The 20,487-nt window shown below is 61.2% G+C and overlaps 3 protein-coding genes across 6 annotated transcripts in view; 1 reads left to right on the forward strand and 2 right to left on the reverse strand.

Moving 5' to 3' along the window:
* The first annotated feature begins 545 nt into the window (after positions 1–545).
* Positions 546–5,336, forward strand: CDH15 (cadherin 15). The gene is made up of 14 exons (XM_015874409.3): positions 546–1,122; positions 1,773–1,907; positions 2,003–2,158; positions 2,229–2,373; positions 2,461–2,621; positions 2,711–2,839; positions 2,923–3,108; positions 3,191–3,444; positions 3,533–3,675; positions 3,771–4,007; positions 4,089–4,328; positions 4,550–4,686; positions 4,774–4,923; positions 5,003–5,336. Exons 1-14 carry the CDS (start codon positions 598–600, stop codon positions 5,198–5,200), a joined length of 2,796 nt encoding a protein of 931 aa, XP_015729895.3. The 5' UTR covers positions 546–597; the 3' UTR covers positions 5,201–5,336.
* On the reverse strand, positions 5,327–9,115 carry SLC22A31 (solute carrier family 22 member 31). Its single transcript, XM_015874410.3, has 9 exons — positions 8,709–9,115; positions 7,770–7,873; positions 7,544–7,698; positions 7,110–7,278; positions 6,786–6,910; positions 6,595–6,703; positions 6,295–6,509; positions 6,098–6,209; positions 5,327–5,997 (listed from the first exon to the last, which is right to left on the reverse strand). Exons 1-9 carry the CDS (start codon positions 9,084–9,086, stop codon positions 5,640–5,642), a joined length of 1,725 nt encoding a protein of 574 aa, XP_015729896.2. The 5' UTR covers positions 9,087–9,115; the 3' UTR covers positions 5,327–5,639.
* Positions 9,116–9,963: 848 nt separating this feature from the next.
* ANKRD11 (ankyrin repeat domain 11) overlaps positions 9,964–20,487 on the reverse strand; it is a 70,309-nt gene continuing 59,785 nt past the window's right edge. For all 4 annotated transcript variants that reach the window (XM_015874364.3, XM_085551186.1, XM_085551187.1 and 1 more), the window contains 5 exons: positions 13,377–20,077; positions 12,458–12,556; positions 12,209–12,352; positions 11,694–11,786; positions 9,964–11,028 (listed from right to left, as the gene is read on the reverse strand). In XM_015874364.3, coding sequence (XP_015729850.2) covers positions 10,843–11,028; positions 11,694–11,786; positions 12,209–12,352; positions 12,458–12,556; positions 13,377–20,077 — 7,223 coding nt within the window. In that variant the 3' untranslated portion in view covers positions 9,964–10,842. The remainder of the gene's footprint in view (positions 11,029–11,693; positions 11,787–12,208; positions 12,353–12,457; positions 12,557–13,376; positions 20,078–20,487) is intronic.

Here is a 20,487-nt window from a genome sequence, read left to right on the forward strand (position 1 = left end):
GGGATGGGATGGGATGGGATGGGATGGGATGGGATGGGATGGGGTGGGATGGGATGGGATGGGATGGGATGGGATGGGATGGGATGGGATGGGATGGGATGGGATGGGATGGGATGGGATGGGATGGGGGTGATGGGATGGGGGTGATGCTGTTGGAGATGGGATGAGCAGATGAGAATGAGAATAGGGTTGGGATATCAGTGGGGATGGGTGTTGAGTAGGGTTAGAATTAAGGATGATAGGGATGATGAGGATGGGATGTGGGTGGTAGTGGGGATTATTGGGGTTGAGGTGGGATGGATGGTGGGTGCAGAACTGGTGGGGATGAAGCTTATGGGAATGGGGCTGAGTGGGATAGAGTTGATAGGGACAGGGCTGACAGTGATGGAATTGATGGGGGTGAGATGAGGCTGATAACGAAAATAGGGCTTTTGAAATGGGACGGGTTTGATGGAATGGTGAAGGGGGGTGGGATGGGGGGGAGGGATGTGATGGGGCTGAGGCTGAGGCTGAGGCTGGGGCTGTCGGGACCGGGCAGGCCGCACCGCCCCCTCCCAGCCGTCCTGGCCCCCCGCCCAGCGCCCGCCGGCAGCACAGATGGCCCCGCACCTGTCCCGGCAACGAGCCGCGGGGCGGGCGGGGCCGTTCCGGGAGGCGGAGGCGGGGGGGGGGGGACCGGACCGGGCCGGTCCCGGTACAGAGCGAGAGGAGCGGAGGGCTCTGCACGCCCGCCCCGTCGCGGCATCCCCGGGGCGCACCCGGCGACAGCTGCCGCATTCCCCCATTCCCGTCCTCAGCGGGGCGGGGGGGGGATCCCGGTACCCCTCACCCCACACCCCTCCATCACCCCCCACACCTCGGGACCCCTCCCCACGGCCGGCCCCGACCTCCCCGCTCCCCCCGCCGCCGTCCGACACGTCGGGCCCCGCGGTGCGGGCAGGAGGGAGGAGCGGGGGGGGGTGGGGGCAGCCGGGGCAGCTGCCGGCCGGGGGGGCCGGTCCCTCCATCCAGCACATGTGCTGTCACTCAGCCGGCACCGCCGTTATTGTCGCTCCGGGCCGGGGCTGCGCCATGGGGCCCCCGCTGCTGCTCGCCTGCCTGCTCGCCCCGCTCTGCGCCAGGGTAAGGGATGGGGCCGGGACATGGGGGGCAGCGGGGCGGTGCTGGGGGAGCGGTGGGGTGGGGGGTGCGGGGTCCAGGCCCCCACGGTTGTACTTTTGTGGGGGTGGCGGGATGGGGATCTGGGGGCACTGTGGTGTTTCTCACCCTGTAGGTGGGAGAATAATAAGATGGGACTGGAAGGGGGGGGGGGCTTGGAATCACCCCGCTGCCCTCAGCTACCCCCCCCCCCCAGCAGTGCTGCTGGACCCCCCACACCTCACTACCCATGTGGAGCTGCTCAGTATGGCCTCAGCCCTGAGTACTGTGAGGCTGTTGGGGCTCTGGTCTGGGCCCTACAGCCCTGGGGGGGGGGGCTGTCAGACGGTGGTTGCTCCCCATTGCGCTGCCACCCCCTCCCCACCCGCCCTGAGTTCCCACAGAGGGGGGTGGTTGTCCCGAGGGTGGGTCGGCCCCATTTCAGCCTCACTGTGACTCCCCCTGCCCCACAGCGCAGCTCTGCACCTCACTGTGACCACCCTGCAGCCCCCCAGTAACTCCTGCTCCTCTTCCTAACCCCTCCATAGCCCCCATGCCTCCCTACCTCCCAGCCCTGTGCTCCTGACCCATGCGAACACATACCTCCTTCCTCCCCAACATCCCCCCCCCTGCAGGATACCAGCACGGCCCTGGGCAGCCCCCCCAGCTGGCGGCACCACGAGGGGTCCCGGCGGGTGAAGAGAGCCTGGGTGATCCCCCCCATCAGCATCTCCGAGAACCACAAACGCATCCCCCACCTCCTGGTGCAGGTAGGCAGGGCCGGGGGAGAACAGAGGGACCCCCATGGCACGGGGGTGGGAACAGCCCCCAGCCCCATCCCTCCTTCCCCCCCCCCCCCGTGCAGATAAAGTCGGACAAGCAGCAGCCCGGGGGGGTGATCTACAGCATCAAGGGGCCGGGGGTGGACGAGGAGCCCCTGGGCATCTTCTCCATCGATAAGTTCAGCGGCAAAGTGTTCCTCAATGCCACGCTGGACCGCGAGCAGAACGACCGGTTCAGGGTAAGGACACTGCACAGCCGTGTGCCCCCCCTGCCCCGAGCTGCCCCCCCAGCCCCGTCCCTGTCCACAGCTGAAGGCCTTTGCTCTGGACCTGGGGGGCACAACACTGGAAGACCCCACGGACCTGGAGATCATCGTGGTGGACCAGAACGACAACCGGCCGCTGTTCCGCCACGACGTCTTCACCGGGCGCGTGGTGGAGGGGGCTGCGCCAGGTGGGTCCGGGCTTGGGGGGGGTGATGGGACGGGGGGGCACAACTCGGCCCCATAAGTCACCCCCCAGCCCTTGTGGGTGACTGCAGGGACCTGCGTGCTGACGGTGGAGGCCACTGATGCTGATGACCCCGAGACGGACAACGCGGCGCTGCGGTTCTCCATCCTGGAGCAGGGCCATGGGGACATGTTCAGCATCAACGCCTCCACCGGGGAGATCTGCACCGCGCGGGACGGCCTGGACCGTGAGGTTTGGGGGGTTCCAAGGCCATGTGTGGGGCCAGGTGTGGGGTGGGATCCCTATGGACGGCGGGCTCAGCGCCGTCCCCATCCCTGTAGGCCGTGGGGGTGTACAACCTGACCGTGCAGGCGGCTGACATGTCCGGGGATGGGCTGACCACCACCGCCACCGCCGTCATCTACCTGGAGGACGTCAATGACAACGCTCCCGAGTTCACCAAGGAGGAGGTGGTCGGGGCGGGCAGGGCTGAGTGTGGGGCCGCAGCCCCCAGGTAGGAGCCAACCCCCCATATCCCCCCCTGCTCCCGCAGTTCTCCATGGAGGTGGAGGAGCAGGCGGTGGGTGCGGAGGTGGGTCGCGTGCTGGTGCACGACAAGGACCTGGCGGGATCCCCCAACTGGGCGGCCAAGTTCACCATCCTGGAGGGCGACCCCGAGGGGGCGTTCACCATCCGCACCGACCCGCACACCAACGACGGCGTGCTGGCCGTGGCCAAGGTGCGTTGCGGTGCGTTGCGGGGCGGGGGGATGCGGGTAGGGGCAGCCCGGTCTCTGACTCCTCACCCCGCCCCCTGCGCAGCCGCTGGACCACGAGGTTCGGGACCGGTTCCAGCTGACGGTGTCGGTGCAGAACCAGCGGCCGCTGGAGCCGGGGGCGGCGAGCAGCCCGCGGGCCGTGGCCACGGTGCGGGTGCGGGTGCGGGACGTCAACGAGGCGCCCGTCTTTAGAGAGAACCCGCGGCGCGTCAGCGTGTTGGAAGGGGCCCCCCCGGGCACCACCGTCACCACGTACACCGCCAGCGACCCCGACACGCGCCGCCTGCAGACCCTGACGTGAGCGTGCGGGATGGGGTGGGTCGTGCGGTGCCTTCGGGCCACGCACACGGAGGGGGCTCACAGCGTAACGCCGCTGTTCCTCCAGCTACGCGCTGCTGTACGACCCGGCGGGGTGGCTGCAGCTCGACCCGCACACCGGCACCGTGCGAACCCAGCGGGAGCTGCGGGACCCGTCCGCCTTCCTGCAGGGCGGCTGGTACATCGCGCTGCTGCTCGCCCGCGATGACGGTGACCGTCCCCTCACCCCCCCGCTCTGTCCCCCCGCACCTTTGAGCGCCCCCCGTGACCATCCTCTCCGTGTCCCCCCCCCCCCCCCCCCCCAGCCGACCCTCCTCTCTCGGCCACGGGCACGCTGTCCATTGAGATCGTGGAGGTGAACGACCACGCTCCGCAGCTGCAGCCGACGTCGGGGGCTGTTTGCGGGCGGCCGGGCCGGGGGGGGACCCTTCTGCTGGGGGCCAGCGACCGGGACCGGCCCCCCCACGGAGCGCCCTTCCACTTCCAGCTCAGCCCCCAGCAGCCGCAGCTCGCCCGCAACTGGAGCGTCACCCGCTACAACGGTGAGGGCGGAGGGGGGGGTCGGGGGGCCTCCATACTGGGGGGGTCCCGCTGACCCCCTGCCCCCTTCGTCCCCCCGGCAGTGACGCACGCGGTGCTGGCCGTGCTGGCAGAGCTGCCCGCCGGGCCCTATTCGCTGCCTCTGCTACTGCGGGACTCCGGGACCCCCCCCCGGGAGCAGCAGCAGCTGCTCAACGTCTCCGTGTGTCCGTGCGGCCGCGACGGGCTCTGTGAGGACGGGGTCCTGGCGGCCACCAGCGCCGGGGTCGGGGTCGCCCTGGAGACCCTCGTGGTCATCGTGGGCAGCGCCGTCCTCCTCCTGAGTGAGTGGCCCCGCAGAGCCCCCACCGCCCACCGCATCCCCACCGCAACCCCAGCCCCACTCCTGCACCTGCGTGGCCCCCCACGTCACCCCAACCCTTCATCTCAAGCTCCGCCACCCAACCCGTCCCCTGCATCCCACCTCACTCAACCTTCCCCCCCCTCCCTCCCCGCCCCGTGCCCCATCTCGTGGATCCTCCGACCCCCCCCCTCCATCCCGCAGTGTTGGTTCTGCTGGGGGTCGCTCAGGTCCGGACCCGGCGCCGGGCGCATCGGCGGGGGCTGCTGCAGCGCTGGGGGGACGATGTGCGGGACAACGTCCTCAACTACGACGAGCAGGGGGGCGGCGAGGAGGACCAGGTGGGGGCAGCGGGACGGGGGTCGGGGTGGGGGGGGAGGAGGGGGATGTCGGTCTCATTGTCCCTTTCCCGACCCCACGCCCCGCAGGACGCCTACGATCTGACCCAGCTCCGACACCCCCCGCCCCACGGCCGCCCCCCCCTGCGTAGGGACGCGCCGCTGCGCTCCGCCACCCCCCCGGGCCCCTCCCGGCGCCCACCCCGCGGCCCCTCCGACATCGAGGATTTCATCAACGAGGTGGGACGCGGCGCCGCCCCCACCCCCGTCCTCGCCCCGTATCCCACGGGGGGTGACGGTGCCGCCCCGTGTCCCGCAGGGGTTGGAGGCGGCTGACAGCGACCCCAGCGTTCCCCCCTACGACACCGCGCTCATCTACGACTACGAGGGCTCGGGCTCGGCGGGCAGCGCGCTCAGCTCCATCGTTTCCAGCCTGACGGACGCGGACCAGGACTACGATTATCTGCGGGAGTGGGGGCCGCGCTTCCGCCGACTGGCCGATCTCTATGGGCCGTGAAGGACCCCCCCCATGTCCAGCAGCCGGGCGGCTCTGAGCGCAGCGGGTGCCGCTACCGGGCCCCGCAATGGGGAGGGTCCCCCCTCCTCCCCCAATAAAGCTCCCGCCCCGGCTGTACCCCCCGCGTACAAACAAAGGCACTTTTATTGGCTGCATTCCTCCCCCACTCCCCCCCCCGCCCCATCGGGGCATCACCCCCCGCCCCAGGACTCCCAGCAGCGCTCCTCCAGGGGCAGGATCCGGCCCAGCGATGTGGGGGCGGAGGGGTGGGCACGCGACCCCAGGGCCACACGGGGATGGGGGGCTCGGAGCAGCGGGGGCCCAGCGCTGAGTTTGGCCATTGGGGAAGGGGGCTCTGCGTGCACCCAGCGCTGGGCCTGCCCCAATCCTTCCCCCCCCTTCGGCCCTGTAGAATTGGGAGCCCCCCCGGGGGCCGTGGCTACGTCTCGGTGGGACCCGCAGGGCCGCGGCTCGACCCCAGCGCCCTCTGGGCAGAGGGGACGATGCGGGAATAGTCGTGGGGGATCCCGCGGGGGGCGAGCAGGGGGAGGTGATCCTCGCGGGGGGGCCGGCGGAAGAGGGGGGGGCGGCGTTGACTCTCGCCGTCCTGCAGGGAGTGGGGCAGGCGGCGGCCCTGGCTCTCGGGCAGCAGCATGATGCTGAGCACCGCCAGGATGGCGAACGACGCGAACACCAGGTGGTGCAGGAAGAACCCGCGGCTGCTGGCGACGGCGGCGATGGGGGCGGCCGCGGAGCCCACCAGGTTGGCCCCCACCACCAGACCCAGCCCAGCGCCTCTGCGGGGGGAGAACGAGCTGAGAACTGGAGGGGGAGAGAGGGGGAAAAGGACTGGGGAGCACAGGGGGGATGTTGTGGGGGGGGTTGGGGGCCGCTCACCTGACCACGGTGGGCAGCACCTCGCTGGCGAAGAAGATGCTGAGCATGGTGACGGCGTGCGAGGCGGTGACCCCCAGCACGGACAGCATCAGCACGATGAGCTCCAGGAGGTCTGTGCGGGGAGAGCGGGGGGAGGAGGAGGAGAAGCAGCAGGGTGCAGAGCTCAGCGCCCCCAGCCCCCTCCCCCGGCTCCTTACACTGCGTGAGCGCCAGCAGCAGCAGCGAGGCGGTGCCGGTCAGCACCGTGCACAGCAGCAGCACAGAGCGACGCCCGCAGCGCTCCGCGGTGACGCAGAGGAAAAGACACGCGGCCGCCTCGGGACCCCGCAACGCGAAGTATGAGGGGAAGAAACGAGGGAGGTGAGGGGCCAGATTGCGGGAGAAGCAGTGCCGGATACCGGAGCCGATGAACCTGCGGGGTGAAGGTCGGGGTGGGGATGGAGGCTGCGATGGGGCGGGTCGGGGATGGGGGTTGCGGGGAGCCCCGCTGCGCTCACGCGGTGAAGCCGAGGATGACGGCGTTCTTCCAGATGACCCTGGTGCCGAAGATCTCGCACACGTTGTGGTAGCGGGGATGCGGGCACTGCTCCGCCAGCGCCTCCAGCTCTGCGTGCACAGAGCTCAGAGCCGGCACGGAGCCAGACGGAGCAGGAAGGGGGGGCCCAACCGCCCCCCCCCCTTCACGCACCCTCCATGGTGCCGCTCTGCTCCTCGGCCCCGCTCCCCGACAGCGCCCGCAGCGTCTTCCTGGCCCGGTCCAGCTGCTGCGTGGCCAACAGCCAACGAGGGGATTCCAGCAGCAACGACGGGCACCTGCGGGGGGAACCGGCATCACGGGGTGAGAAAAGGGCTGAGCCCCCCACACCCCCCCGCTGCCACCCCCACCCCGTTCCTGGAAACTCTCAGCTCGAGATCGGAGCAAACATTTACCCACGGCTCACGAGAGCCCCGCAGCCCTTTGATGCCCCGCAGCCCTTTGATGCCCCGCAGCACCCGCTCCCCCCGTGCTCACCACCAACACGCCGCCAGCAGCGCCAGCACGGCCGTCACGGCGCCCTGCAGCACCCGCCAGTCCCGGCACAGCACCGCCAGCCCCGGCAGCAGCAGCTCCCCGGCCAGCCAGGAGAAGCCGGCGATCATCGTCACCTCCAGCCGGTGCGGGGGGTCACACAGCTCCAGCCCTGGTGTGAGACATGGGGGCAAACGGTGCAGGGGGGGGGTCGTGGCCATGGGGCACCCGCAGCCTGCAGGGCCCTGAACCACACAGCACCCCACCGCATCCCACCGCATCCCACCGCATCCCGCATTCCTCAGCATCCGACGGCATCCCACAACACGCCACTTGCTGGCACATCCCGCACCCTGCAGGCTCCCTCAGCTCACAACACGCCACTTGCTGGACCCCGCAGCGCCCCCAGCCCCACATCAGCCCCACACCCCGCTCACGTGCCACGTAGAGGGACAGGAAAGCTCCGGCCAGCGCGGCCCCGAAGAGCAGCCGAGCCACCAGCACCATGACAAAGTCAATGGCCAACGCCACGCCGAGCCCCAGCGGCACCGCCAGCCCCAGGGACACCAGGAACGTGGGGCGGCGGCCAAACCTGGGGGGTGGGGGGGTGAGCTGGGCTGGGCACCCTATGGGGGATACCCCAGCAGCCCCCCGCCCCGTTACCTGTCGCAGGCCATGCCCGCAGTGACGCTGCCCAGCGCCCAGCCCAGCAGGTGCGTGGTTTGCTCCAGGGGCACCTTCCATCGTGCAGCACACACCAGGTCCCACTAAGGGGGAGAGATGGGGGTCCGTTGCCTGAGGGGCTTCTGGGCACCCTCCAACCCACCCAAGGAGTGCCAGGTCTCAGGAACACCCTCCAGAGCCCCCTGAGGTCCCTTGGATCCCCACCCCTGACTCCCCAAAGCCCCCAGTCCAGGATCCCTCATGTACCCACAAAGTGCAGGATTCCCCCAGACTCTCCAAGCCCCCCAACCCCTCCCAAACCCCCACAGGCCCCAGGACTGCAAACCCACTCACATCCCGCACTCCTCAGCTCCTCCCTAACTAAGGGAACCCCCCGGGCTCTTCCCACCCCTCCCCAATCCCAGCCCCCCCCCAAGATCCTCCTGAACCCCTCAGAGCTCAGGACCCCAACTCTCTCCTGAGCTCAAAAGGACCCCGGATTCCCCTGTGCTCCATTCCCCCCATACACCGTTCACCCCCACCCCGAGACCATTCCAAACTCCCAGCTTCCTCCAAATCCTATAGACCCTAAGAGCCCCAACCCCCCAGAACACAGGAACACCCCCCGGAACCCTTTCAAACCCCTCTCAGGTTTCAGCCCCTCCCAAACCTCCACAAACTCAAGGACCCTCATAACCCCCCCCCACCCTCTGACCCGGTACAAACCTATCCCAGATCCCCCAGACCCACGCACCCAGTTCCCCCCCCATCCCCAAAGCTTACAGCCACCCTTACGCCCCTTTAACCCCCTCCCCAGCCCCACAGCCCCCCCAGACCCTCCCGAACCCCCCCCCCCAACTCAGCGGCCCCTATAAACCCCAACCCCGGCACAATCCCAAATCCCCCCATCCCTCCCCTTCCTCCGTGTTCCCCGCAGACCTCGGTGACCAGATTGGAGCGCAGCCCTGCGGCGGGCATCGCGTAGTGCCACCCCCGTGTGCACGGCCCGGTGCCGTTGGGCGGAGCGGCGGTTCCGCGGTACCGGTAGAGCTGACACGGGCTCCATCCGGATCGGAGCCTCGGGACGGCGGCTCGGAGCAGAGCGGACCCCGCCAGGCGGCGCAACGACGGCGGCAGCAGCGCGGGGTCGGGGCGGCAGCGATGGGGGGGTTCGGCTCCCAGCGCCCAGCCCAGCGCCCAGCCCAGCGCCAGAGCCGCGCACGGAGCCCACCCCCCCGCCGCCCGCCGACCCCGCGGCCGCCCGCCGTTCCCACCGCCCCCACCCCCCGGTCCCCCCGGTCCCGACGCCGCCGCCATCCGTTCGGCCCAGCAGGTGAGGGCGGGGACCTCCCGCTGTGCCCACCCCTGGGCCGGGCTCTGCCCCCCGACCGCCCCCGAGGGACACGAGTTGGGTTCGAGGGGTTTGGAGCCGAGCGGGGCTCGGGGGATCGAACCGGGGGGGGGGGTGTTGTGTGTGCGTGGGGGGTAAGTGGGCTCAGAGAGATCAGGGGGCTCAATGGGCTCAGAGGGGTCGGGGGGCTCAGTAGGGTCAGAGGGGTCAGGGGCTTAATGGGCTCAATGGGCCCAGCGGGGTCAGGGGGCTCAGTGGGCTCAGAGAGCTCAGGGGTCTCAATGGGCCCAGCGGGGTCAGGGGGCTCAGTGGGCTCAATGGGGTCACAGTGCTCAGTGGGGTCAGAGGGCTCAGGGGCTTAATGGGCTCAGAAGGGTCGAGGGGGTCAGTAGGGTCAGAGGCTCAGGGGCTTAATGGGCTCAAAGAGGGGTTGCAGGGCTCAGTGGGCTCAGAGGGCTCAGTGGGGTCAGGGGGCTCAGTGGGCTCAATGGGTTCAATGGGTTCAGTAGGGTCAGAAGCTCAGGGGCTTAATGGGCTCAATGAGGGGTCTGGGGGCTCAGTAGGGTCAGAGGGCTTGGGGGCTTAATGGATTCAGTGGGCTCAGAGGGGTTGCAGGGCTCAGTGGGGTCCGAGAGCTCAGTGGGCTCAATGGGCTCAGAGGGGTCAGGGGGCTCAGAGGGTTCAATGGGCTCAGAGGGTTCAATGGGCTCATAGGGATAGGGGGGCTCAGTGGGCTCAATGGGTTCGATGGGCTCAGTGGGTTCAATGGGCTCAGAGGGGTCGCAGTGCTCAGTGGGGCTGTGCTGCTCCCCCGGCAGCGCTGCTGGACCGTAGAGACGAAGGTAATTTTAATTAATTTATTTATTTCTTTACACATAACTGAAAGTGATGTTACAGTACATAAGTTATTTACAACTGTGCAGTAATGTGTTGCAAAATAAATTATCTAGAAGGCAGCAAAAGTACATTGTTAATGTATATAAAAACTGTACAGCATTTATGGGATACAATTTTTCTTTATATGAGTATTGGCTCTGTAGTGTTTTTCAAGTTATGTTCTCAGAAAGAGAAACGAAATGCCCAAGATTAAAGGAAAAAAAAAATATATATATATATATAAACCACATGGATTTGACTCCATTAAAAACACAGTTGGCAAAGTCCTTTCTCTGCGTTACCGCCGCCCATCGCTGGGCTCTGCTGGGCATTGCTGGGCATTGCTGGGCACTGCCGGGCCCCGCTGCCCGCCCCGCAGTGCTGCCCGTGGGCACCGCTGTCCTTTGTCCCCGGTTGTGTCTCTGCGTGTGGCTTCTTTTGACTCAGTCTTTGTGTTTTTTGAGACATCCCCGGGATGGATGGAAGAGAAAATCGCCCCCCGTCCCCCCCCGTGGTCTCCTCTCCGTGAGCTGAGCGCTGTGCCCACGCAGCAGCTCCTGCAGCACCACCTGCTGCTCCTGCCCCCGCCGGCCACGGAGGGGCTGCGCCGTCAGTCCGGCACTGAGGGGCCGCGCTGTGAAGAAAGTGCAATTGGTTGTTTTCGGTTCTTATTGGGTTGGTCGGTTGGTTTTGCTTGTTTTGTCGTCTTTCTGCCGATAGCTGCTTCCTCCTCCTCTGACCAAGGGATTCATCAGCAAGCGGGAAGGGTGAATGTGAGCGCGACCGCCCGACCTCGGAGGGCTCCGTCCGTGCCAGTGTTCAGTGACGTCTCCCGGTGCACAACTGTCATGCCGGCAACAGCACAAAGTCATCGTTCACGTCGACCATTGGCACGTAGAAGGAGGGCACCTCGTTGACGCAGAGGGATTTGTGCCCCGCGGGGTCCAACTCCTGCACCTTCAGCTGCCACTCCATCCTCTGCACCGCGTTCAGCGCTGCGGCCTCGTGCTGCTGCCGCATCAGCAGGCACGTCTGCAGGACAAGGGGACAGAGGGGGGTGAGGGCAGGAAGGGGACACTGCACGGCCCTGGGGAGGTGTGAGATCCTTGTCTACCTGAGGCCTTCCAAAGGGAAGCAGCTCTTTTCTTTCATTTCTGTGGCTGCTGCACTTAGGCTTGTCCTCATTTCTTGTAGCTAAAGACTTTACCACCCTGCTATTACCATCCCATTACAGAGCCATGCAGCACAGCGAGGGAGGTGCAGTAGCTTTGGAAGCTGTGAGCACTCTGAGCTCTGACCCCATGGTGCCAGCAGCACTCAATGACCAAGAGCAGGGAGCTGCTCCCTGCACAGAGCTGCCACCTCCCTGTCACAAGTGGCCCAATGTCCCCCCTGGGTCTGCCTGCCCAGAGCCCTGCACAGCACTCTGGACCTTGCCCCAGTTCCCAGTTTGCTGCAGGTTCTGAGCTTGCTGTAGCCAGCCACGAGCAGCCCTGGGAGCGAGCAGAGCAGGGGGGTTCAGGTTGACAACACAGCAACAGCGGCCAGACAGGTGGCTCCAAGCAGGACGTGTCCCCATCCCCTGGTTCTTGCTGCAGAGCTTTTGGAAGCCACAAGAATGCAGCTCCCAAAGCTGTGCCCACCCCACGGCACTGAGCAGTGGGATCTGTGCCCAGCACTGCACCCACAGCCCTTACCTTCATCCGGTCGTACTTGTCGTCCACGTCTTGCAGCCAGGAAATGAACTGCCGTGCGTTGAAGCGGTCCCTGACCGACTTGTTTTCGTCTCCCTGAGCAGAAGGGAATGACGTGGGAGATGGGTTATTTACCTTCAGCACTCCAAGGTCTAACAGGCCGTGCTCAAAGCCCTCTCACAGCACACGCTCACCACAGTCAGAGCCGGGAGGGGGTGGGGGGAAGGCCACAGGAGCACACCCTGACATGCAGGCACTGCCCACTCTGTGGATGGTGCAGGGGATACATCAGCATTCCCAGAACCCAGCACAATTCCTTCCCAGCAGCACAGAACCCCTTGTGCAGAGGAAGGGATCCCATGTCATGTGTGCTGAGAGCAGCCTGGCATTTTCCAAGCCTGTGTTCAGATTACCTTAATGCTTTTCTCCCTGTAACTCAACCCAGATAAACCCATCTGCTTGGGGTCTTGCACAGCTCCCCAGAGACAGCCCTGTGCCTGCAGGCTGGCACTACTGACCTGATTTTCTAGAGGCATGTTGTAGACCTCGGAGTCCAGCAGCATGGTGCAGGCACTGAAGGGCACAGCCTGGTTGGCAATAGTCCGTGCTGCCCGACAGTGCACTCTCAGAATCTCCTGCTCACAGGAGACAATGAGCTTCTCCTGGGGGAGAGCAAACACAGCAGTGAGCATGGCAGCCTCAGTTTCTCTCAGCAAAGGAAATTCTGGGCTTTGACCCCAGCAAGAGCTGCTGGCACTGCCCCTTACCCGCTCGATGCTGTGCTGGAGCCTCAGCTTCCCCCTGACGGCCTCCTGCTGCTTGAACAGCTCCTTCAGGGGCTCTGCCAGCGACGGCGGCGGGGCGATCTGCGGGGACACAACGGGGCAGTTAGGAAACACTGCTGTGGTCAGGCAGCAGCACGAGCTGCCCGGTGAGCTGGGGGTCACCAGCCCTGGAGGAGGCCAAGAACCACAGAGATGTGGCGTTTGGGCCCTGAGCTGCTGTGGGAAGGAGCAGGCAGGTGTGAGCTCAGATACACCCACTGCGGTGCTGGGCAGGTGAAGGGTGTGCTAACTCATCGGACTAGAACTGCATGGACTGTGCTGCACGGGTGTCAGAAATAGCTGGGGTACCTGACCCTGTCTGCAGCAGGGGGGGAGGCAGTCACACTGACATCCTGCAGGATCCTGGAGTCACTGCCTGCAGCATCAAGCATCCACAGAGCACATATGTGCTGAGCAGCAGAGGAAGGTGGATCCCACTGCCAAGCAGTGTGTGCTGTCAGCAGGTCTAACTGCAGTGCTCAGCGGACAAAGGCAGCAGCACAGAGCAGCCATCATGCACTCTCCTAGGTTCATCACCCAATTACTGCACTGCCTTTAAAAGCCATTTTGCCTTCTGGCCTCAAATCCAATGCATTCCTACCACCCTTCTCTAAAACCTGAACAAATCTCAGGCTCCTGAGCACAGCCTAAGGTCTTCTCTGCAAAAAAACATCTCAGTGGATGCATTTACCACGCACCCATCTGTACCTCAAGGCTTCATCCTGTCACTGAGCACTGTCCATAAGTACAGGAAAGGCTGGGTACCATGGAGGTGCTCAGGGGGACAACATGGCTGTGCTGGCAGACAGGGCAGAGCCTCAGTGCTGCATTTTGACACTGCAGACAAAGAGAGGGGACTCACCACGGGGATGTGGAGCTTGCTCAGTGGTTTGCCATCCAGCAGGTAGGAACCCGTGTAGGTGACGTACTCGGCGTAGCACTGTGGAGCCTGGGGGGTGATGTAGCAGAGGATTTTCCGCTTCTCTTCGATCTTTTTCCTGATCTGGAGGTACTCGAAGTAGGGGTTGGATCTGTCGCTGTGGTACGGTTCGATGTCGTCCAGTTTGATGGCGTCGACGATAGCTGCCAGGGTCTGCTGGATCATCTCTCGGGTCTGCTGGGTGGACGTGTTGATCTGCTGCTGCAGCTGCTGGTTGGAGCGTTGGAAGCGGCGCTTCCGTGGGTGCTGCGCCTGGGAATCGTCCTCCTCGGTGCCGCGGCCCTTGGTGCGGGTGGTGGGCGCGGGGACGGGAGCAAATTCCTTCTCAGCAGCCGCAGCGTTCTGCTTGTTTTGGTTGGCAAGCATCTGCGCCCGGTTCCTGGTAATCCGTTGAGGAATCTCTTCTATTTTGGGGGGTTTGGGAGCTTCTGCTACCGGTTTCTGCACTGGCTCAACGACTTCTGCCGGAGCCGGAGGGGCCTCGGGCTGTGAGGAAGGGCCCTGGCTCCCGGTGCGCCCTGCCGCGCTCTCGGGGCTGGTGCTGCCCTCGGTGGGGGCTGCAGGAGGAGCGGAGCTGCCCTCCACCACCGCAGCGGCCGGCTCATCCTGTGCGCCCTCTGCCTCCCTGCCCTCGGCCTGGGCAGGCTCTGATGGGGCAGCTGGGAGCACCTGTGCCTCTGCCTCCTCCCCTCCTTTCTCCTCTGTCCCACTTGTAGCTTCAGACGTGGTTTCTGGCACAGCCCCATCAGGTTTCTGCTCCTCGGCTGGCGGCTCTGTGTCTGTGGGTGGGACGGGTGCTGCTGGGACAGCTGCGGGCTCCTCCACCTCTCCACCAGCTGTGGCAGCCATGCTGGCCTTTGTGCTCCCAGCACTCACCTCTGGGGCTGCAGCCATGCCCTCCTCAGCCGGCTCTGCCTCGGCCACCTCCGCCTCAGCCACATCCTTGGGCTGCAGCGGGAGTTCAGGCAATGAGAAGGGGCCGAGGTCCAGCTCATCCTCGGTGGTGGTGAAGGGGTCTGGCCACGTCACTGCCTCCTCGCCATTTGCTGGCGTCGTGCTGTTGTTTTCCAAGTAGGTGTTTTCTGGCACGCTGACCACCTCTGCCTGAGGTTCTGCTGGCACACAGGGGGCCTCTGCGGGGATCTCGGGTGCCTCCTCAGGAAGGGGCTTGCAGCCAGTGAAGAACGTGTCCAGCCTCGTGGGGGACATGTATGGTGCCTGCTCCTCAGCGCTCGCCATCTCTCCTGGTACTGCTTCCTCGGCATCTTCCTTGACTTCATCCAGCCCCGGCTCCGACACGGACAGAGGGTAGGAGATGGGAGAAACAGGGTAGGAAGCATCTGTGGGGATGAAGGTGACTGGTGTAGGATGGATGGGTTCCAGGGAGCAGAGTGCAGGTTTTGGGGACTCGGCAAACTGCTGGGGTGATTTCATCAGGAGCTCAGAGCCCATGGACCAGCCAACAGAGTGCTCGGCTGCGTTGGCCATCAGGCTGGGAGGGATCGCCGTGTCGGGGTTCCGGGCAGGAGGAGCATCCCAGTCCATGTTGGTTTGCTCTGGCATTGCTGAACCAAAATTATTTTCTTCCATTGGTGGCAGGTAGCTGGGCTCTGGTGGCATGATGGAGGCGGTGGCCTGCTGCTCCTCCGTGGTATCCAGTGGCATGCCCAGGTCAGGGGGAAGAGCACTTTCTACCGAGGGAGCTAGAAGCTCGTCTCTGTGCGAAGGGGAGGACTTGGCTTGTAAACCAGAAAAGACACTTTCGGGTGACTGGGAGACCCCACTGACCGCCGCTGGTGGGCAGTGCAGGGCTTCCACCTTGGGCGACGAAACCCCATAGTCCGGTGAGTAATACCCAGTAATACACTGGAACTTCTCAGTGGGAACAGAAGGAAGGGGAACCTTCTCCTCCATTAAATGCTGCACTGGAGAGTCATAATTTGACGTTGCTGGGACGCTCTGCTGTCTGAAAAACTTATCTCCAACACTGAACTCTTCCTCGGGTGCCCTCCTGATGTCAACGGAGATGGAGCGGTACAGGTTTGAGGAGGGGATGGTACGAGTTGGGGTCTGAGCGGGGTTCTCGGGGAGGGCCCCCGCAACGTTCGTGTACCTGTCGAAGAAGGACGGTGAGCACGCGTTCATGGACATGGTGGAAATGGGCAGCGAGTGCTGCGAGTCTGCGCACTCAAACATAAGGTCTGTGTAGTCCTCGTTGCTGCAGGAGGGTGTGCGTGGGGTCTGCATCACCTCCTCGTAGCTGGGGCAGGACACGACGGATGCCGGGGTGGGGACGCCCGTTGGCCGGTTCTGGTCTGGCCTGGGGGATGCCGGGAGGATCTCCTTCAGCTGCGGGCCTGTGATCCAGTCCTTGGAGTCTGCCCCAGCTGTGGGCTGTGCCTTGTTCTCTGGTGACAGTATGGGCGTCAGCGGGCCCAGCTCTTTGAGCTTCTTGTCCTTCAGCTGGGTGTCTAGCCCCAGCGGCTTCTTTGCAGTCAGATCCAGGCTCCTCTTGCGGACATCTTCAGAGCTCTTAATCTTGTCCTTCAGTTTGGGGTCTCCGGACCTGTGCCTCATTTTCTCCATTTGTTTCATTCTCTCCTTGTGCCGTTTGTGCCGCTCCTCGATCTCCAGGTCTTTCTGGCTCAGCATCCTCTCAAAGCTGGTCATCATCAGATCTCCATCCCCCAGCAGCTTCTCCCTCGGCCTGGCATCCTTCTTGCCGCTGTCTTTGGAAAGGGTTATTTTTTCATTGCCGTTGCTTATTTTTATCGACTCTGCTTTGTCTTTCTCTTGGTTCTCCTTCAGCTTCTCCTTCAGTTTGCTCTCACCGAATTTGAGGTTCTCCTCCTTTGATTTATCCTTGAAGGCAGTAACTTGAGGACTGTCCTTGTCCTTAAGCGCTGACTTTGGCTCATCTTTGTGGTGTTTGAAGAAACCATCTGTGTGTTTGTCTCTGTGCTTTTCCTTTTCCTCCTTCCATTTTTCCTTGTGTTTATCTCGCTTCTTTTTCTCTTTAGCTGTGCTGATGGCACTGGAACCGTAAGCCTTTTCTTTCTCCGCCTTCTTTGACAGCTCTCTTTCAGAATCATTTTTATCTTTCTTTTCAGAAAATAAGTAATCAATGCTTTTCTCTGGTTCCTCATCAGGCTCTGCCTTCATGCCATAGGAAGTGCTGAAAGCCTCCCCATCCACAGAGAAATCCTTTTCATAATGAGAGGAGTCCTTTCTGCTGCTGGACTCCTTGAATTCGTCTGCTTTTTCCTTTTTCTCGGTCTTCTCCTTCTTCGCCTTTTCTTTCTCGTGACTCTTCTTTGAGGAAGATGAGGAATGTCTGTGCCGCTCCTTCTCCTTCAGTTTGTCCTGCAGGCAGGGCAGTGGAAGAGAGTCCTTGAACTTTTCTTCGGAGGCGTCCGCAAGAGACAGATTCGAAGACTCAAAGAGGCTGCTGAGCCCTGGGTCCTGCCCTCTATCCGTGAAGCTGTCGGAGGAGATCTCGCTGATTTTGTCGTTGGAGTCATCTCTGTAGTCATTGAGAGCCTCCTCCTCCAATTTCTCCAGGAGGCTCTTCTCGGGCTCTCCTCCCTTTGAAGACTTTTTCTCTTTGGAATGCTCCTTATCCAGCTTCTCCTTGTGCTTGTTTTTCACCTTCTCATCGCTGGCGTGCTTCTTGTCAGCCTTTTCTGGGAGCTTTTGCTTGTTCTTCTTCTCCTGATTGGAATCGATGGACGTTCTGTCTTTCCTGTCTTTGTACTTCTCCGAAGAATCCTTATCTTTCTTCTCTTTGTGTTTTTCAAAGGAGTTCTTCTCCTTCTTCTCTTTTCCCCCTTCCGATGTTCCCTTGTCCTTTTTCTTCTCCTTAGACTCCTTCTCCTTCTGTTTCTCCCCGGAGTGCTGCCGGTCGGAGGAGTACTTGCGGTGTTTGTCGGAGTACAGCTCCTTCTCACCCTCGTCCTTCTCCTGCAGGCTGTCCAGCCGGTGCATCTCGCTCCCCACCGACTCACCCACTTTGAACCCCGTCAAGCTGTAATCATCCCTCTCATCTTCGCTTTCATCAGTGAAGATGTCTGCGATGCTGTACCAGCTCTTCTCCTTGCCCTTCTTCTCATCCTTTTTCTCAGAGAAGTCTTCTCGGTCTGTGGAAAAGCTTTTCTCCTTCTTCTCTTTCACTTGGTCAAAGGAACTCTTCCTTTCTTTGTCTTTGCCGTGCAGATCTTTGTACTTCTCCTTGCTCTCCTTCTTCTCTTTGAAGCTCTTTTCTAGTTCTTTGTCTTTTGGGATTTTCTCAGGAGCTGCTTTTTCGTTTTTCTCCTTGTCGCCTTCCTTGGATTTTTCCTTGTACTTCTCTGGCTTCACTTTTTCTTTTTTTTCCTTCTCAGAAGCATCTTTCTTCTCTTTGTCCTTCCCAGAGTGGTGCCTCTCCCAGCTCTCCAGGGCTTTGCCGCTGAATTCAGCATCAGACTTCTCCTTGAAGAACGCCTCGCAGCCGTACTCCTTGAAGTCATCCCGGTAGGGCTCCTCCTGCTTCGTCTTACTCTCTTTTCGGTCTTTAGAGCCATCAGAGGAATCCTTTCTATCTTTGTTGGTTTCACCCGTATCTTTCTCTTTCTTCTCCTTGACACCCTCTGCAGAATCCTTCCTTTTCTTGTCTTTTTCAGGCAAATAACCAGGAGCAGCTTTGTGCCTTTCTGTTTGGTCCTTTTTCTTTTCTGAGCTCTTTTCCACGTAGTCTCTTTCTTTCTTCTTTAAGAAAGAGTCCTTTTCGCTGCGTTTCTCGCTGTACTCCTTCTTCTCTTTCGTTTTGTTTTCCTTTTTCTTGTCTTTAATTTCCTCTTTCACCGGCTCTATGATCAGTTTTGCCACGGAGTCGTTTTTAATCTCCCTGAAATCTGTCACCGGAGAATCCCAGCTATCCTCGCCTTTGAAATCGAAGGACGAATCAGAAGACAGGTCTGAAAACCACCTCTCCTGCTGATCATCTGAAAGGCTGAACTTCGTGTCCTCGCTTTCGGGGAACTGGGCTTTGTTATTGAACTCATCAAACCCAGGCTCCTCCCTGTACATTTTGTCTTTTTTGCATTTTTCCTTCTCTTCCTTGAAGGATTTTTCTTTCTCCAGCTTAGCAGCTTTCTCCTCTTTCAGTTCATTTTTCTTTTCGGATTTGGACTGCTTGTCCTTCGACTTCTTCTTTCTCTCCTCCTTGTGTATTCTCGGCTTCTCCTCTTTGGGAGACTTCTCCTTTGCAGGCTTCTCTTTCTCCGATTTACTCAATCCTTCTCTGAAGGATTTGCTCATGTCTTTACTACCATCTTTGACTTTTCTTAACGATTTCTCCTCTTTAGAGGATTTTCCAGTCTCATCTTTAAACAACCAGTCCTTCTCCTCCACTTTACCTTTGGGGAGCTTGTCTTCCTTCTTACAGTGCTCTCGCTCATGCTTTAACGCTTTCAATTTGTTTTCGACTGGATTTTCTGTCTCTACTATCAAGCCTTTCTCAGGCTTTTGTTTAGAGTCCTCAAACTCAAAAGAAAAAGTTTTGATGATTTTAATGTCTTGGCCAATGGGACACTGCCCCTTGTCCTTGTTTTTATGTTTGTGTTTCGTTTTATGCTTTTTAACCACCTTCCCCTCCTTGTCCAGCTTTGGAATTGCTCCATCCACGTTGCTATGGAATGAATTCTTTTTCTCAGAAACAGTGCCGTGGGAGGTGTTTTTCTTTTTGTGCTCTGGTTTCTTCCTGACTGGCTTTAGGGACTCCAAGCTCGACTCCTCAGACGAGTAGTCTGACTCGCTCGTCAGCCTCGTCCTCGTGGAGTCTGACAAGGAGCTGACGTCTGACCAAGCTGGAGAAGATATGGTTTTCCAATTGTCCGTCCTCCAGTGCTTGGAGTGCTGTTCTGTAAGGTTAGCATTGTGTTTCTGGGATCCCAAGCTCCCATGAGAAGAGGTCGATGAGGCAGACAGAGAGTTAAACAAGGAGGATTCCTTTAGCACTAGCCTGGAGTCCTTTACACAGCTAGAGCTCTGAAGAGAGTCTCTGTCATCCTCCTCACTCTCCACGTTTTCGCTCTCTGATTCAGAGGAACAAAATTTGTCATTTTTTTTGCCAAACCGAACCTCTTTGCTTTTTGTCTCCTTCTTCCGCTTCTTTTTTACTTTGCTTTTCTCCTTCGGTGCCTTGGTGCTGGCGGGCTCCCGGATCTTGCTGCTGGGCAGTATGGAGTGGGTCGAGAGGCGCAGCTTCTCACCTGTCCCTACAGCGACGCCGGCCTCCTCCTCGTCCGAGCTGTCCGACAGGATGCGATGGGCAGCTTTCTTTGGTGTAATTGTGTTATTTTTAGTATAAGTTTTCACTTCCATTTTGGGTATGGAAATGAAACTGTTTGCTTTAGTCTCTTTCCTGTAATCCTTTTTCAGCAAATGTTTGTCATCGACTGGCGGAACCCGGTCCTGTTCATCGTCCTCATCGAATTCATACTCGTCCTTCACCGGGGTGATGGTTTTGGGGGGCTCCTGGGCCTTGGGCTTGTGCTTCAAACCCTTCTCAAACTCTGAGTCTGTGTTATTGCCATCAACAGAGCTGGAGGGTGCGAAAGAAGGGGCATCCTCCTCTTCTGAGGTCTCTGCAGAGAGAACAACAACGTGTTAAGGTCTGCAAAGAGGATTACAACTGCAAACAGTGCAGGCCAAGACCCACCTAAGACAGGTAAGACAAAAACCTCTCCTCCAGTTACTGCTAATGAAACCTGCAGCACTTCCCACCTGGCCCAGCCATGACAGTAGTGCACAGCCTGGAAATGCCTGCGTTGCAAATGACTGCCAATCCTATACCTTAATAGCACCAGGCAAGCTATCTCAGTGTGGGCTTCCAGAGCAAACAGCCACTGCTCCCAGAGCTCAAGGCTGCACTTGTCTGAGTTGGGCTTATGGCCACAGAAGGACTCCAGACTGCAGCAGCAGCAGCATGTGGGCACTCTGACGAGTCTAACTTTGCTGTCCTCCTAACAGCTCTGTGCTCACAGACAGCTGGGGG

This window comes from Coturnix japonica, chromosome 6, assembly GCF_054131305.1.
Source record: "Coturnix japonica strain WE chromosome 6, WE-NBRP24, whole genome shotgun sequence".
Classification (NCBI taxonomy): Eukaryota; Metazoa; Chordata; class Aves; order Galliformes; family Phasianidae; genus Coturnix; species Coturnix japonica.